Source organism: Rutidosis leptorrhynchoides, chromosome 6 (genome assembly GCF_046630445.1).
Source record: "Rutidosis leptorrhynchoides isolate AG116_Rl617_1_P2 chromosome 6, CSIRO_AGI_Rlap_v1, whole genome shotgun sequence".
In the NCBI taxonomy this organism is placed as follows: Eukaryota; Viridiplantae; Streptophyta; class Magnoliopsida; order Asterales; family Asteraceae; genus Rutidosis; species Rutidosis leptorrhynchoides.
In genome coordinates this window covers 295,363,814-295,381,991 of record NC_092338.1, presented here as the reverse complement: position 1 = coordinate 295,381,991, position 18,178 = coordinate 295,363,814, and the positions used below count along the sequence as shown (strand labels likewise).

General features: G+C 34.6%; 1 protein-coding gene across 1 annotated transcript; it reads right to left on the bottom strand.

Annotated features, from left to right (window-relative positions):
- Nucleotides 1–8,823: 8,823 nt before the first annotated feature.
- On the bottom strand, nucleotides 8,824–9,168 carry LOC139854561 (uncharacterized). The gene has a single exon (XM_071843859.1). It carries the CDS (start codon nucleotides 9,166–9,168, stop codon nucleotides 8,824–8,826), a length of 345 nt encoding a protein of 114 aa, XP_071699960.1.
- Between the last annotated feature and the right edge of the window lie 9,010 nt (nucleotides 9,169–18,178).

Sequence of the window (18,178 nt, the reverse complement as noted above, 5' to 3'; positions counted from 1 at the left end):
CCTTTTGTTTCAGATACTTTAGTTAAATTTGAGATATGGATCATCGATCATTCTCATTTGTTTAACAATTTTGTTTCTCGATCATAGAACTGAATTAGATCACCAAATTAATTAAGTATCATCTTAATTACATCTGGGTGCGGCCACACAAATATCTTATTCATTCATCGAGGAGCTCAAAAAGTATCTAACTCCAAACATTTTAGAGGAACAAATCCTATATTGCATACACATGTCTATCACGAGCTTTACATTATACCAATAATGGCCTTTATAACAGCCTTATTCAGGACAGCGTTTAACCATATCAAAATACAATGCTACACTCATCAAGACGGGAGTGCATCTCAAGTCTAACGACACAAAAACATAATCACTAAAAGATTTACTGCTGACTACGATCCATGTAGTGACATCTCATGGTTAGGTCATTCCAATATTCATCATCAATGAATACATATGAATTTTAGTCTCAACAAGTTAACTATTCATCATCAATGAATATAACCAAAATTTCACATTAATCTTAATTCATGTTATTCCCATAACATGACCGATTATGGAGATTTTGAATAATCAACAATTATTCATGGATTAAACATGCTAATATAGAACACAGTGATATAAATGAAAATGACCATATCAAGTATGTCAATTCATTAATATAAAACTACTTAATGTTCAAAAAATATCCAAATATTAAATTACAAATGAAAAAGATCAGCGGCATGACGAAGTCCAATACTACTAGCATGATCATCATGCTTGTTGTGCATCATGGGCTTCGTGAACGGGTCAGCCACATTATCATTTGTATGAACCTTTAAGAATACTAATATCACAGTACATATTATAGAAGATTAAATGTTGTGTACTACTCTGAGTATAACAATAAACTTTCTTATCCAGACAGCTTTCTGAGCAGCTTCTCAGTCAACAATGTATTCTGCTTTTGTTGTAGATTGTTCAATAGTGCTCTGCCTATAGCTCTTCCAATCAACTGTCTTGCCCATCATGACAAAGAAACAACGTAACTGGATCGAGAATCATCTTGATCAGTTTGGAAACTAAAATCAGTATAAAACTTAATACTTAACTCTTCTTCCAAACCACCGTAAACCAAGAACATATCATTAGTACTCTGCAAATACTAAAGAATATTCTTAACAACAATTCAATGTACTTCACCTGGATTATGTTGACAATGACTCGTCAAACTCAAAACTAACGAAACATCGAGTATAGTACATATCATGGCATACATAATGGATCATACAGCCAAAGCATATGTGATACATTTCATTTGTCTCATATCATCTGCTGTGATAGGACTTTTGAGACTTTCTCAAGGTTATGCCCTTTTTCATTGGCAAAGCTCCATGCTTGGAGTTTTGCATGCTAAATATCTGCAAGATAATGTATGTACTTTGATTCAAACCAATAAGCCAATTGGATCTATTGTATAGATCCTCATTCCAATAATATAAGTAGCTTCATCAAAATCCTTTATGGAAATACATTTTCCAAGCCAAGACTTGACATCTTGCAAGTTGAAATGTTATTTCTAATAAGTAATATGTCATCAACATATAAGATCAAGAAGACTACTTTGCTCCCACTAGCTCTAATGTAAACTCAGGGCTTATCTTGGTTTTGAGAAAAATTAAACACTTTGATTTTCTCATTAAACTTAAGATTCTAGCTCCTGGATGCTTGCTTTAATCCATAAACGGATTTTAGAAGCTTGCATACTTTATTAGGATGCTTAGGATTCATAAACCCTTTCGGTCGAACCATATATACGTCCTCACTTAGGTCGCCATTTAGGAAAGCGGTTTTGACATCCATTAGCCATATTTTATTATCATGAAAAGTAACCATGGCAATAAGTATCCTAATTGTTTTAAGGCTCGCAACTAGTGAAAAACTTTCATCATAACCTTTTGTCACCAATCAAGCTTTAAAAGTGTTTACATTACCGTCCATATCAGTTTTCCTTTGAAGACCCATTTTTACCTCATTGTCTTACAATTGGGTAGAAGATCAATCAAGTCTCATACTTAATTATCCTTCATGGACTGCATATCTGTATTCATATAATCTAGTCATATTCGGATTCAGGATCTGATATAGCCTCACACAGCTAGAGGGTTCATCATAATCCCTTAGGTGAGGTTTATCTGAATTAATCAGATAATTAAACCTCATAAGCCGATGAGTTCTACTAGATCTATAAAGTGCAGGTGTAACACGTTCTGGCTCACCAACAGTGCACTCAGTTTCAACATGTGGATTGCTAGTGCTTACTGAAGGTATGTTACTTTAAAGTACTTGAATTTCTTCAAGATCTACTTTACTCCCACTGACTTCTTGTAAGAGAAGATCTCTTTCCAGAAATTCAGCAGACCGAGCAGAAAACACGTTGTCTTCAGCTTAGTAGTAAAAGTAGTAACCCATTGTTTCCTTTATGTATCGTATAAAGTAACATTAGATAGTTCTGGGTTCTAATTTGTTTGAAGTGTCATGCTTCACGTACGCTTTACAACCTTAGACTTTCAGATAAGACAACTTGGGATTCTTCCCATGCCATAACTTATATGGTGTCTTTTCTACCTTCATAGTTGGAATCACATTGAGTATGCCTGCAGCAGACTCTCATGCATATCCCTAAAATATGGTAATAGAGAAATCAGACTCATCATAAATCAAACTATATTTAGTAAAGTTCGATTCCTCTTACTCAGGCACACCATCGTGTTGTGGTGTGTAAGGTAGAGTGAACTATGAGACATTCCCACAATTCTTTAGGTGGTCCAAAAACTCTTGACTCATAAACTCACTTACTCCATCGGAGCGAAGTGCTTTAATGGTCTTTCCAAGCTAATTATCTACTTCATTTTGGGAATACTTTTGAATGTTAAAATTGCTTTATATTTATGTTTCAGCAAGTGAACATAATCATAGCTACTGTACTTATCAGTAAATGTAATGAAGTAAAATTAACTAAATCTATACATTGTTCTTAAAGGGCTATATACAACAGTATGTATTAGTCCTAAAAGATCTTTAGCTCTTTTACCTAAATCGAAGAAAGAAGCATTTGTCATCTTTTCACATAAACATGACTCGCATACATCAAATGACTCAGAGTCAATTGATTCCAAAAGTCCATTAGATTGGAGTTTTGAAATGCATTGTTTGTTTATATGACCAATATGACAATGTCATAGATAGGTCTTATTCAAGTCTTGCTTGAAGACTTTGGCGATGTAGGTATACACAGAATTCTCATTTAAAATTACACTATGCATATCAATTTCAAAAATACCATCACGTGGATAGGTATTAAGATAAATATATTATCCTTAGAAACTGAAATACCTAAATGTGTAAATGCAAGTTCAATACTAACATCTTTCAAACTATGTCGCTCGCAGTATTGAGAGTATAATGCTATTGTTCTAACAAAACAATAAGACCACTTAGAGAAGTAAGTTCAGAGGTAACAATAACTTTAACAAAAGCTTGATCCCCCTTGCCTACTTGTAAATCCTGTGTGTCTTTCTTCAGTGTATTACTTCATCTCATTCCCTTCATATTGTTACAGGTGTGAAGGCCACAACCAGTTTAACAAAAATCTAGGAATCACTAGAAGAAGTGTATAACTATATATGGAATATACCTGATTTGCTAGTCTCACCAGCGTTGCCTTTTCTCAGCTCAGTTTGGAAGATAGGACAACTTCCTTCTCCAATTGCCAACCTTTCCACAATGGAAACATTCGGCATCTTTTGTTGGGCTTTCCTTCTTGGAAGGTGGAATATTTTTTCTAGCAAATGATTTATCATTTTCCTTCCACAAAGTATTCGACTTATTCTTTTTCACCCTTCAATCCTATTTCTTCCTGATCATCGAACAACATTCTATAATCATTTTGCTGAGCAGCAGGAACTGCCACAACAAGAAGAAAGGATATGGGTTCTAAACTTTATTCAACTTCCAATTATGCTTGAGAATAATTCTCAGGTTGCAGTGCCAGTCTAGGAAGTTTGAACATTGAGTTTATCCTTCTCCAACAAAGAAGGAAGTATGTTTTGGTTTACGTTTTGATTATTTGACATCTACAATAGATATAAGATTCAATTTAGTATTTTCGATATTGAGCTTTAATAAATTAACTACCCAAGTTTTTATAATATTTTTAAAAAACAATTAATTTACGAAAGCCTAAGATCCACATAGAGGTTCCATAGCCACATCTGTTGATCAGCTGGCAGTTATGGAGTCTATTGGTAGGTAGCGGGTACCAATTGCATTACAAGTACAACTCTTAGATCTTTATGGGACCTAGAGATATATGTAGTCTAACAAACCACTATTATCTAATGGCATGTTTGTCCCATCATTGCCTCAAACTCAGGTCTCACCGTGAATACGATTAAGTCGTCCAATTTGAAAACAGTGGAAATTCACGCTAGTCTCACTAGATCAAAAAATCCACCTCGTGGCTATAATTCAGCCTAGTCTCACTAGATCAGAAAATTAACGAGGAGTGTTTGCAAGCTCATTGGATGGCATGACTTAAATTTGACGGGTATTTTGGAAAAAGTTTGTGCCAACGAATAATGCATGCACACAAGATTCGCTACTAGTTAAAAAAATATTTTAACCAATTGTATATGTCGATTATGTTTGTGATCTAATTTTTATTTAATTTATAGGATATAAAAATAACAAATACACAAACGTGTATCGTTTTAAAACAGTTTTAAAAGATGTCGTCCATATATATTATTTGACTTTCAAAATCATTTAACATTAAACTCGTTAGAGTTTAACTTATTTTAAAATCATCAATTTTAATCTTTGAAACTCGTTTAGAGTTTTATTTAATGTTTCCATAAAAAAAAACATATGTAATTTAAGTCTCAAAATTATTTAACTTTAAACTCGTTAGATTTTAACTTTTTAAAATCAACAATTTTAATATTTAAAACTCGTTACCAGTTTTATTTAATGTTTCCTTTCAAAAACATTTAGCATATATTATAATCAACAATTATATATAAATGCAAAAATAAAACACAACCCTTCATCACACATACATAGCCTAACCCAAAAATCATATGCTTGATCTCATGAGCCAACATGGGATCAAGAGGTCAAACTAAGCGTAATATTGTAGCTCCCACTTAATTCAAGAATCAAGTGAAAACTTGACAAACGTAATCGTTGTCAAATTGACCTATTCGCCATCTTCTAAGTCAAACTCCATGTTGCATCTTTATCTTTAATCTTCATCTTATTACATTTATTTAAAATTGAAAAATACAACTAATCTAATACTTTTACAATTTAGAATAAACTTAAATACAATACTATGAAAATGAAAAATAAATATAATACAACTTTGACTTCAAAATGGCCTTTCTTATAAATCAATATGACTTAATATTGCCGTAATTAACAATCACAACAATCATACATAGGTCGGGGCATTATGGGCTATGTGTGCAATCACAATTTTAATAACTACATTATTAAAACCTACATATGGCTTGTCCATGGTTACAATGCATGTGTACAACTATGGAATACAGCAATCAACAATTATAATAAATATTCAAGCCATAATAATTAAATCTATAATTTAAATTAGTGATATTCTTTCAATCATATTTGTGCGTCATTAGCTTAAGTCTAAATCAACCGCGTTGACTTTAAAAACCAAAAAGGTTTCGACTTTCACCAATACACCACAAAGCTAAATCTAAAGAATAGTCACGCGATAATTAAGATGGTGTAAAAGCGGCTCTGATACCACTGTTGGAAAATCGTGTGTACTTTTAAATCAGATTAACGCAGCGGATAGTTAAAATAATAATCAATTATTACTTTATAAACCATTTACAAAATTAAATATTAATATATTTAAATTTAATAAAACATGCACATGATTAACGATCCCAAAGATCCAGTTACACCACTAATAATTGTCAAAATATGTAATTCACAAAGTGAGTAAACGATATACCTTTCTTGAAGAAACTGATTGAAGGAGAGAAACCTACGATCAAAATATGACCGTCTCTTAGGATAGTCCACACTACACTTCAAACGACCATCAATGGATGCTAGTCCAAACCCAAGTAACAAATTAATCAACCCTTAATTAATTATATGAATCAATCAATAATACTCCGTATTATTTTGTCTTGCAAAAGAATGAATCAAAATAATATGTTGAAGCTTTTTGTTTTTGTGTAACAAGAAACAAAATCAATAGAAATTGATACATTTGTTTTGAGTGATAAACTTCGTCTGTCAAAAAAACTCTCTTTTTCTCTATATCACCCAAGAACAAAACAACCCATTTATATATCTCTAATATATGTACGCATGATATCTTGTTTTGTTGTTTTATTCAACTTGATTTACTTTTTCAACTAAATCAAGATACAGATAGATATGGAGTATATATTATAATATATATTTTCAATTTGGTTGTCTGTAATATCATATTTCGTTTGATTTAGTTTTTAAAAAGTCGTATTTCTCAAATACTTTAGGGGTATGTTATGTAACTTATAATTAATAATTTCTATTATGTCGCTTTCATGTGAATAGTAAATTAATTAATTTCGTTTCATTTACTATTCATATGAATAGTAAATGGATTAATTTCAATTAACTATTTTTTTACTTGAGTAATATATATACATCATATATATATTTTATTTGACGTCTCGGTGTATATGTGTGTGACCCCGAAGGCTCAAATTAAGTTGGCCATATAATTATATGTTGTACCTTGCACATTAACTTACATAATTCTTTGAAAAAACTATTAACAATGACATGAAAGTTTGTACCTGCTTTTTGGATACAAAAGGTTATTGGATAATATGGTGAAGATCGAGAAAAGCAGTTGTAAAGGTTTGTACATATCGAGAAAAAGAGTTGTGATAATATATGGTGGAGATGCTCCGATATATATATATATATATATATATATATATATATATATATATATATATATATATATATATATAACAATAATACCGTATTAAATATTAAATGATATTTTATTAATTATTTTTGTCTTTCAAATCAGCATTTATTTGTTTTTATTTTGTATCATTTTTAATTAGAATTAATATTAATATAAAATAAAAACATCATCATTATGAAAATTAAAGTGTAATTAGCGAAAGGATGACATTAACATTATGAAAATTAAAGTGTAATTAGTGAAATGATGACATCATTACTTTAGAGTTTTATATATCTGAAACAGAGAATTACGAAGTAATAATTTGTTTAAGTTATTAAATAATTAGTTACTATAAATACAATTTTTTTAATTATAAAATACTTAGGATTAATGACATCATCTAAGTGTTCTAGAATTTTTTTTTCTTTTTAATTTTTTCTTAACAAAGCAATTAGCCTAATAATGACATCATCATTATAGAATTTTAATAAAGACTATATATATATATATATATATATATATATATATATATATATATACACACACACACACACACACATATATGGGTAAATGGAGGTTACCCGGTGAATATATTAAAGATAAATAATGATACAATGAACGTTCAAATAGATATAGGTGAACTTTTATAGCCTCACAAACAACCCGCTATAAAGCTAAATAAGCAAGCAGCTCTACAAACAAAAAACAAGACCTAAACAAATTAGGGGATTTTCCAATCTTCATTCTAAGCGAAGAATGCTTATTCTTCCATCTAAATGACATCATCTTTTACGAACCGTAGAATAGATAACCATGTAAACTTGCTTTGGCGATCTTGGACTTTTATCAAACAAGCGATTGTTCCTTTCCTACCATATAACATACACTGAAGTTGCAAAAAGCAACTTTATAACAAAGATTCGAGCCAGATTATGGCCAGCAAACAGGGACAGAACCACAACAAAATCACTCCATCCATCACAAATAAAAGGAAAATCCATGTGATTTTTAACCATAAACCATACTTGATTCGAAAACAGGCAAGCGAAAAATAAATGTCATGAGAATCTGGAGTTTGCTTACATAATGAGCAAACCAACAAGCTTCCATCCCGCACTTCCCAGTGCCGTAGTTTATCATGAGTCTTTAGTCTTTGCCCCATTAGTAACCACACAATGAAAGCGTGCTTCAGAATACATTGAGAGAACCAAACCGTAGAGTACCAATACACAACATTTGATCTCGGTCTTAAGGTATCCCACATGACAGTAACTGAAAACTCACTACGCTCACCATGATGATCTTTCCAGCAAATAAGATCCTTATTTCCTGATAAAATGGGAACTGTAATGGATGAGAGCAAATGAAACCTCAAGAACCCGTAGTCTGGCCAACTCCACATGTTCTCGGCAATTAGATTAGCCACAAAATTACTTGGATCTAGACCAGCTTGAAAAATATCACGTCTGATAATAACCATAGCTAGTTGACCATGGGGACACCACACATCGAACCAGGCTGAAGTGCGTTTCCCATTACCTAGTTTATGCACAAACCTGCCTCGTAAAACATCTCTATTATTTAACAACTTACCCCACCAACTATAACTTGAGTTTGGCGCAACCGGAATATCCTAAAAATTTCGATTTCGAAGCCGGTATGAGTGTACCCAACGAACCCATAAAGACTCTTTATGCATCAGAATCCTCCAAATATGAGTGGCCATAAGCATAATATTCCATTCATGGAGCCGTTTAATACCTAAACCTCCTTCCTCCTTCGGCATACAAAGATCCTTCCCTTTAACTTTTGCTTTTCCTCTACGCATATCACTTTGGCACCATAAAAAAACCCCTCATAACCGCTTCGATCTCCTTTATGATGGTGCAAGTCAAAATAAATACAGATTTCCAATAATTTTGCATAGAGGATAATTTAGAAATAATGAGCTGGACACGCCCTGCAAATGAAAGAAATTTATTCTTCCAATAACCAACTCTGTTTTTAACACTATCCACAAGCACCTTACAATCTCTGTTAAATAACTGAGATGACACCAAAGGCATACCCAAGTATTTAACCGGCAACAAACCTTCGTCAAATGGAAGAAGAACCAAAGTTGGATCGTTCACATGTTGTGACACATTAACAAAGAATGTGACACTTTTAGGCATGCTCAGAACAAGCCTCGAAGTCTTCTTACACTCCTCGAGAGCATCACTAATTATAGACACGTAGTCTACATCCGCATGAGAGAAAATAAATAAGTCATCAGCAAAACAAATGTTTATTATTTCTTGGGCCTCACAATGCGAGTGGTACTAGAAATTGTCATGAGATTGAGCGTTATGAACCAACATCAGTGACAACACTTCCATCACCAACGTAAAAATATAGGGAGATATAGGATCTCCTTGTGTAACGAACCGTCAAAATCGCTATTGACGCGGCACGTTAATTATTGATTCCACAGTAAGGTTTTGACCTCTATATGATACGTTTTGATAAAATATTGCATTCATTAAAATAAGTGACTTTCTAAACATAGAACGTTATAAACATGTGGGCGAGTGCTTAGGTATAAGCAAAACCCCAAAATACATAAGTCTTTAATTTACAGGTTGACATCACAGTCCAATTATTTATTACACAACGCAGTTTTATTTTGAATGCAATAAACTTTGTACAAAGCATGAGAGACTCCATGCAGGCAACAAGCACATCACAGCGGAAGCAGTCTAAGGACCTGAGAATAAAACATGCTAAAAAGTCAACACGAATGTTGGTGAGTTATAGGTTTAATTGCTCGAGTCATAAACATATATAAAGATAGACCACAAGATTTCATCAAAAGTTTATCAATAGATTCTACGTAACAGAGCACCCTGGTAACTAAACTTAACGCTATAGTGATAATGACCCCATTCATTTTAATACACGCAAACCAACGTGTCTTAAACTCAAATAACATACGTCCGTTAAAAGGCTAGCGCTCTAGCTCGGACGGGGATGTCAAGCCCTATGGATCCATATACAATTATTCGCGCCCAACAGTCCATATCCTATGTACTGGCAGCTACTAGTTACCAAAACTAAGGGATTTTCGGTTTAACTCAGTGTAGAATTTAGTATGTACTTGTGTCTTATTGCGTTTAAAATAAATTGCATGTATTCTCAGCCCAAAAATATTTAAAGTATTTAAAAAGGGAGACTATAAACTCACGGTTCAATATTGAGACTCAATATTGTAGGCAAATTGCATAGACGTAATGATGGTAGACGACTGTATGGTTGGCCTTGGATTCAAGAACAATACCAAATATTTCCTTATTTTAAAACGGTTTGAAACCCGAATTAAAAACACCCTCGTATATAGCTTATTATTATTAAACTTAAATTTAAAATTATAATTATAATATAAATATAAATTTTGAGAGAAGAAAAAAAATTAAGTAAATACTTCGTCGTGTAAACTGCCTTTTATAGGCATGTTTCCTGATTTTGGTCCCCATGCGATCGCATGGGTTTTCAGTGCTTTTGCCATGCGATCGCATGGCGTTTTGTTTGCTAGTTCGTCGACATAATATTTACTGTAGCAAATAGTATTTTTGGTCCCCATGCGATCGCATGGGTTTTCAGTGCTTTTTCCATGCGATCGCATGGCTAGGCTGAACAGCTCATTTCTGCTTATTTTCTAGTTCGTCGACATCAAATAGTGTTTACTATAGCAAATAGTGTTTACTGTAGCAAATAGTGTTTTACTTGTACATCTTATAATATATATATATATATATATATATATATATATATATATATATATATATATATATATATATATATATTACATAATATTAAATCATATAGAGAATTGGTTTAAATAAGTCGAAATTTTCTGGGTCATTACAGTACCTCCCCGTTAAAGAAAATTTCGTCCCGAAATTTTGAGTAGTACCTGTTTCATGAGCGATATCAGTGAACAAATGTGGATACTTTTGCTTCATTTGATCCTCACGTTCCCAAGTAAACTCGGGTCCTCGTCTAGCGTTCCAACGAACCCTAACTATCGGTATTTTGCTTTGTTTTAGTTGTTTGACCTGACGGTCCATGATTTCAACAGGCTCTTCGACAAAATGGAGTTTATCATTGATTCGTATTTCGTCAAGAGGAATTACGACATCCTCTTCAGCTAAACATTTCTTCAAATTTGACACGTGAAATGTGTCGTGAACATTACTAAGTTCTTGCGGTAGCTTTAATCGATAAGCAACTGCTCCAATTCTTTCGGTGATTTCAAAGGGTCCTACGTACCTATGACTTAGCTTTCCTCGTTTACCGAATCGTACAACGCCTTTCCAGGGTGACACTTTCAACATGACTTTGTCACCCACTTGAAATTCTAGCGGTTTTCTTCTTACATCAGCATAACTCTTTTGACGACTCATCGCCGTTTTCAATTGCTGTTGTATTTGAATGATCTTTTCGGTGGTTTCATGAATAATTTCTGGTCCAGTATGTTGTCTCTCTCCTACTTCACTCCAACAGATAGGAGATCTGCACTTTCTACGGTAAAGTGCTTCAAATGGTGCTGCGTTGATGCTCGTATGATAGCTGTTATTGTATGAAAATTCTGCCAACGGTAAGTGTCGATCCCAACTGGTTCCAAAGCCAATCACGCATGCCCGTAACATGTCTTCCAATGTTTGTATTGTTCTTTCACTTTGACCATCTGTCTGTGGGTGATTCGCGGTGCTCATATCTAATCGAGTTTCCAATGCTTTTTGTAATGACTGCCAGAAACGTGATGTGAATCGGGTGTCGCGATCAGATATGATAGAGATAGGTACACCATGCCTGGAAACTACTTCCTTCAAATATAGGCGTGCTAATCTTTCCATACTGTCTGTTTCCTTTATTGGTAGGAAGTGAGCTGATTTAGTTAGACGATCAACTATCACCCAAATAGTATCATGACTACTTGCAGTCCTTGGCAATTTCGTAATAAAATTCATGGTTATTCTTTCCCATTTCCACTGCGGAATTTCCGGTTGTTGCAGTAATCCTGACGGCTTTTGGTGCTCAGCTTTGACCTTTGCACACGTCAAACATTTGCTTACATAAGTAGCAATTTCTGTCTTCATATTAGGCCACCAATAGAACTTCTTGAGATCGTGGTACATTTTTCCATTTTCTGGGTGAATTGAGTACCTCGTTTTGTGTGCTTCATCCAGTACTAGTTGCCTTAGGTGACCATGTTTTGGTACCCATATCCTACCAGCAAAATACAGGGTTCCATCGGCTTTTACTTTAAGCTGTTTTTCTAACCCTCTGCTCATTTTTCCTTTTTCATTTTCTTCTTTTAAAGCCTCTAACTGTGCTGCTTAAATTTGCTTTGTGAGATCAGTACGAATTGTAATATTCAAAGCTCGGACCCTAAGAGGTTTTACTCTTTTTTTCCGACTTAGGGCATCAGCTACAACATTAGCCTTTCCGGGGTGGTAACGGATTTCACAATCGTAATCATTTAACAACTCTACCCAGCTATGTTGTCTCATATTGAGTTGTTTTTGATCAAAAATACGCGGAAGACTCTTATGGTCGGTGTACAATGTACACTTGGTGCCATATAGATAGTGTCTCCATATTTTGAGTGCAAAAGCTACTGCTCCAAGTTCCAATTGTGCGTCGTATAGTTCTTTTCATGAATTTTTAGTTGTCGTGAGGCATATGCGATAACTTTGGTGCGTTGCATTAATACACATCCTAAACCTTGGCGCGAAGTGTCACAATAGATCACGAAATCATCATTTCCTTCTGGTAATGACAAAATGGGTGCAGACGTTAACTTCTTCTTTAATAACTGGAATGAGGATTCCTGTTCCATGGACCAATCATACTTCTTTCCCTTTTGAGTTAATGCAGTTAAGGGTTTGGCGATTCTAGAGAAATCTTGAATGAATCTTCGGTAGTAAACAGCAAGACCTAAGAATTGGCGAATTTGTGTTGGAGTCTTCGGTGTTTCCCATTTACTAATGGCTTCGATCTTGGCAGGATCAACTTTAATTCCATGTTTACTGACAACATGGCCCAAAAATTGTACTTCTTATAACCAGAAATCACACTTCAAAAATTTTGCGTACAATTCTTCTTTCTTGAGTATCTCTAGTACCAGTCTTAAGTGTTGCTCATGTTCTTCCTTGTTCTTTGAGTAAATCAATATGTCATCGATAAAAACAATGACAAATTTGTCTAAATACGGTCTACAGATGCGATTCATTAGATGCATGAATACTGCTGGAGCATTAGTTAATCCAAAAGGCATGACTAGAAACTCATAGTGACCGTAACGGGTTCTGAACGCGGTTTTAGGAACATCTTCTTCCTTCACTCTCAGCTGATGATATCCGGAGCTTAGATCAATCTTGGAATAAACACTTGATCCTTGCAATTGATCAAACAAATCATCAATCCTCGGTAATGGGTACCGATTCTTGATCGTTAATTTGTTTAATTCTCGGTAATCTATGCACATTCTCATAGATCCATCCTTCTTCTTGACGAATAGAATAGGAGCACCCCAAGGTGAAAAACTGGAACGAATAAATCCACGGTCCGATAATTCTTGCAACTGGTCTTGTAATTCTTGCATTTCTGAAGGTGCAAGTCTATATGGGGATCGGGCTACAGGTGCGGCTCCTGGTATGAGATCAATCTGGAATTCTACACATCTGTGTGGAGGTAGCCCCGGTAATTCTTCTGGAAGTACTCCGGGATATTCTCTTACAACCGGCATGTCATCAATGCTTCTTTCTTCAGTATCGATCTTCTTTACGTGTGCCAGAATAGCATAACAACCTTTTCTTATAAGTTTCTGAGACTTCATACAACTGATAAGGTTCAGCTTCGAGTTGCTCTTCTCCCCATAAATCATTAATGACGTTTCATCCTTACGAGGGATGCGGATTGCTTTTTCAGTGCAAACAACTTCCGCTCTTGTTTTGGACATCCAGTCCATGCCAACGATTATGTCAAAACTTCCTAATTCTACGGGTATCAAATCGATTTTGAAGGTTTCACCAGCGAGATTTATTTCGCAACCATGGCAAATTTTATCGGCTTTTATCAGTATACCATTAGCTAATTCAATAATATATTTATCGTCTAGAGGCAATGATGCACATTTTAGTTTAGAACTAAAGTCTTTACACATATAACTTCTATCAGCACCCGTATCAAACATAATAGAAGCTAGTTGATTATTAACGGTAAACGTACTCGTGACAAGATTAGGATCCTCACGTGCTTCACTGGTACTAACTTTAAATGCCCTCCCACGTGCGGGTTCTTTGTTCTTCTCCTTATCAGGGCATTGATTTATAAAGTGACCAGACTTCCCGCATCCAAAACATTTCTTGACATCGGTCGGTTTTGTCTTTACTTCAGAAACGGTGGCATAACAATCTTTTGTCACATGTCCTTTCTTGTTACACTTATCACAGACCACTTGGCAATAACCTGCATGATGTGTGTAACATCTTTTGCAGAACAGATGGGGTCCCTTATAGTTTGGACTTGCAGTTGCCCAATCTTGTTTACCTTTAAAAGTTTCTTGTTTCTTCAGGTGAGTACTTTTGCCCTTATAGTCTTCCCATTTCCTCTTTCCTTCAGTTGTCTTGACTTCGGTAATTGGTACCTTAATCGAACTCTCTGTGATCTGGTCCATGAGTTGGTGTGCCATTGTCATGGCTTCCTGCATCATATTCGGTTTGGACGATGTAACATTTCCTTTGATATTGATCGATAAACCGTCAATATACATTTCTATTTTCGTTTCTCGTTTGGCACCAATTCGGGACACAACAAGGCTAGTTCCATGACACGCTTTTCATAGTTATTGAGATTCGCGCCGAAAACCTTCAGATTACGTAACTCAGATTCCATTTTTCTGATCTCGTTTCTAGTACAGTACTCCTCGATTAGCATCTTTTTCAGTTCTTCCCAAGAGATATGATATGATATGTCGTATCTATTCCTTCTAATTTAGCATAATTGTTCCACCAAGTAAGTGCACCGTCTTGCAACGTGCACGAAGCATACTTTGACTTGTCTCCGTTCGCACAATTACTGATTTTGAAAACGGACTCCATCTTTTCAAACCATCGGGTTAGACCAACTGGTCCCTCGGTTCCACTAAACGTCTGTGGTTTGCATCCTTGAAAAGTTTTGTATGAGCATCCGTTTCATGAGTTTATGTTCACAGCTGCTTCTTTGGCTGCTGCTTCGGCTGCTGTTTTTGCTGCCTCGGCTGCAGCAATTCTTTCATTCATACGTTTCTCGACTAGTTCCTCGAACTCAGCATCCGACATTTGAGACATGTTTCTTCAATAAACACAACAGAGATAATTTAATCATATAGAATATTATAGGTAAAATGAGTTGTCAATAGTTAATCGTAGCATATTAATAATATGAACCAATTATTATAAAAGCCTTTTCTTCTTATTAGCATTTTATAATTATTTCTAGGGTATTACCTACCCGTTAAGTTCATACATAATAGCAAGTACAAGGAATTAACTACTAAAATCCTAATAATATTCCACTATGAAAAATTATAGCGAGTTACTACATTATTATGTAATAATAATAATAATAAGAAGTAGTAATAATACAAATAATCATTCCATGCATTTATTATTAATAAACCAAAATAATACAATACCATACAATACTGATATTTTACATATGATTATTTTACATAACAATATAGAGTAACACACATAAGCAATAGAATAGCGCATGGAAGATTTATGGTTGCGAGGTCGTTTATTCAGAACTATCAGAAACTTCTTCCCATTTGGTTCTCTCTGCCAATTGTTTGTGTGCACATGGTCCGACAGACATTCTGGCAGTGTATTTAATTTTTGGTTGGGGTTTTGAGGTACCCGTTGCCTCAGTGGGTTTAATACAATAAGGGTGGTTACGGATCGAATGGTCCTGTTCCTTTTTAATAATTAATGACATTTTATTGTTGTGGTTGTTTTTATTATCTATAGCAAGTTGGAATTTCTCCTTAGTGATTTCTTTTATTTCATTAGCGAAATCCTCCTCCTCACTGATCTCGTCTGATGACGAACTATCTGAGTCATGTGTAGGAGAATATGATGACGAACTGTCTGCATCATGTGTACGAGAATATGTACCGGTGGTCATGAACCGAAATCTACCAGGCAATATATTCACAACCCGCCCGTCGGCAGTGTATCTGGCCCAATGTCCATGTTCGTTTAGAAATGGATGATCCTCGTTTACTCCAGGGATCATGGGTCCATGCCAACGATACTGTGGCTCCGGAAAACTAGAGCTGGGTGGAGCTGGAACCTCCTCTGGGTTTATCGGGAGTTGAGATTCCCCAGCTAACACAATTTCTTCTTTAATAGGTATTGGAACGCCCTTTTCAGTTGTGGATATAATAGATTCAGTGTCCGATTCCGAGTCGTACAAAATGATAGGATTAGAAGAAGTCATCTATCACATAATTGAAACAACAATTACGTTAGCATATAAATATATCACATATAATGTTTTTGATCAAATGATAAGCAAAAATCAGTAAAAACAGATATGGTCATAGTCCAGACTCACTAATGCATCCTAACAATTACCAGTTAAACACACTAATGTAATTTCTGGTTCCCTATGACCTCAAGCTCTGATACCAACTGTAACGACCCGTCAAAATCGCTATTGACGCGGCACGTTAATCATTGATTCCACAGTGAGGTTTTGACCTCTATATGATACGTTTTGATAAAATATTGCATTCATTAAAATAAGTGACTTTCTAAACATAGAAAGTTATAAACATGTGGGCGAGTGCTTAGGTATAAGCAAAACCCCAAAATACATAAGTCTTTAATTTACAGGTTGACATCACAGTCCAATTATTTATTACACAACGCAGTTTTATTTTGAATGCAATAAACTTTGTACAAAGCATGAGAGACTCCATGCAGGCAACAAGCACATCACAGCGGAAGCAGTCTAAGGACCTGAGAATAAAACATGCTAAAAAGTCAACACGAATGTTGGTGAGTTATAGGTTTAATTGCTCGAGTCATAAACATATATAAAGATAGACCACAAGATTTCATCAAAAGTTTATCAATAGATTCTACGTAACAGAGCACCCCGGTAACTAAACTTAACGCTATAGTGATAATGACCCCATTCGTTTTAATACACGCAAACCAACGTGTCTTAAACTCAAATAACATACGTCCGTTAAAAGGCTAGCGCTCTAGCTCGGACGGGGATGTCAAGCCCTATGGATCCATATATAATTATTCGCGCCCATCAGTCCATATCCTATGTACTGACAGCTACTAGTTACCAAAGCTAAGGGATTTTCGGTTTAACTAGTGTAGAATTTAGTATGTACTTGTGTCTTATTGCGTTTAAAATAAATTGCATGTATTCTTAGCCCAAAAATATTTAAAGTATTTAAAAAGGGAGACTATAAACTCACGGTTCAATATTGAGACTCAATATTGTAGGCAAATTGCGTAGACGTAATGATGGTAGACGACTGTATGGTTGGCCTTGGATTCACGAACAATACCCAATATTTCCTTATTTTAAAACGGTTTGAAACCCGAATTAAAAACACCCTCGTATATAGCTTATTATTATTAAACTTAAATTTAAAATTATAATTATAATATAAATATAAATTTTGAGAGAAGAAAAAAAATTAAGTAAATACTTCGTCGAGTAAACTGCCTTTTATAGGCATGTTTCCTGATTTTGGTCCCCATGCGATCGCATGAGTTTTCAGTGCTTTTGCCATGCGATCGCATGGCATTTTGTTTGCTAGTTCGTCGACATAATATTTACTGTAGCAAATAGTATTTTTGGTCCCCATGCGATCGCATGGGTTTTCAGTGCTTTTGCCATGCGATCGCATGGCTAGGCTGAAAAGCTCATTTCTGCTTGTTTTCTAGTTCGTCGACATCAAATAGTATTTACTATAGCAAATAGTGTTACTGTAGCAAATAGTGTTTACTGTAGCAAATAGTGTTTTACTTGTACATCTTATAATATATATATATATATATATATATATATATATATATATATATATACACACATAATATTAAATCATATAGAGAATTGGTTTAAATAAGT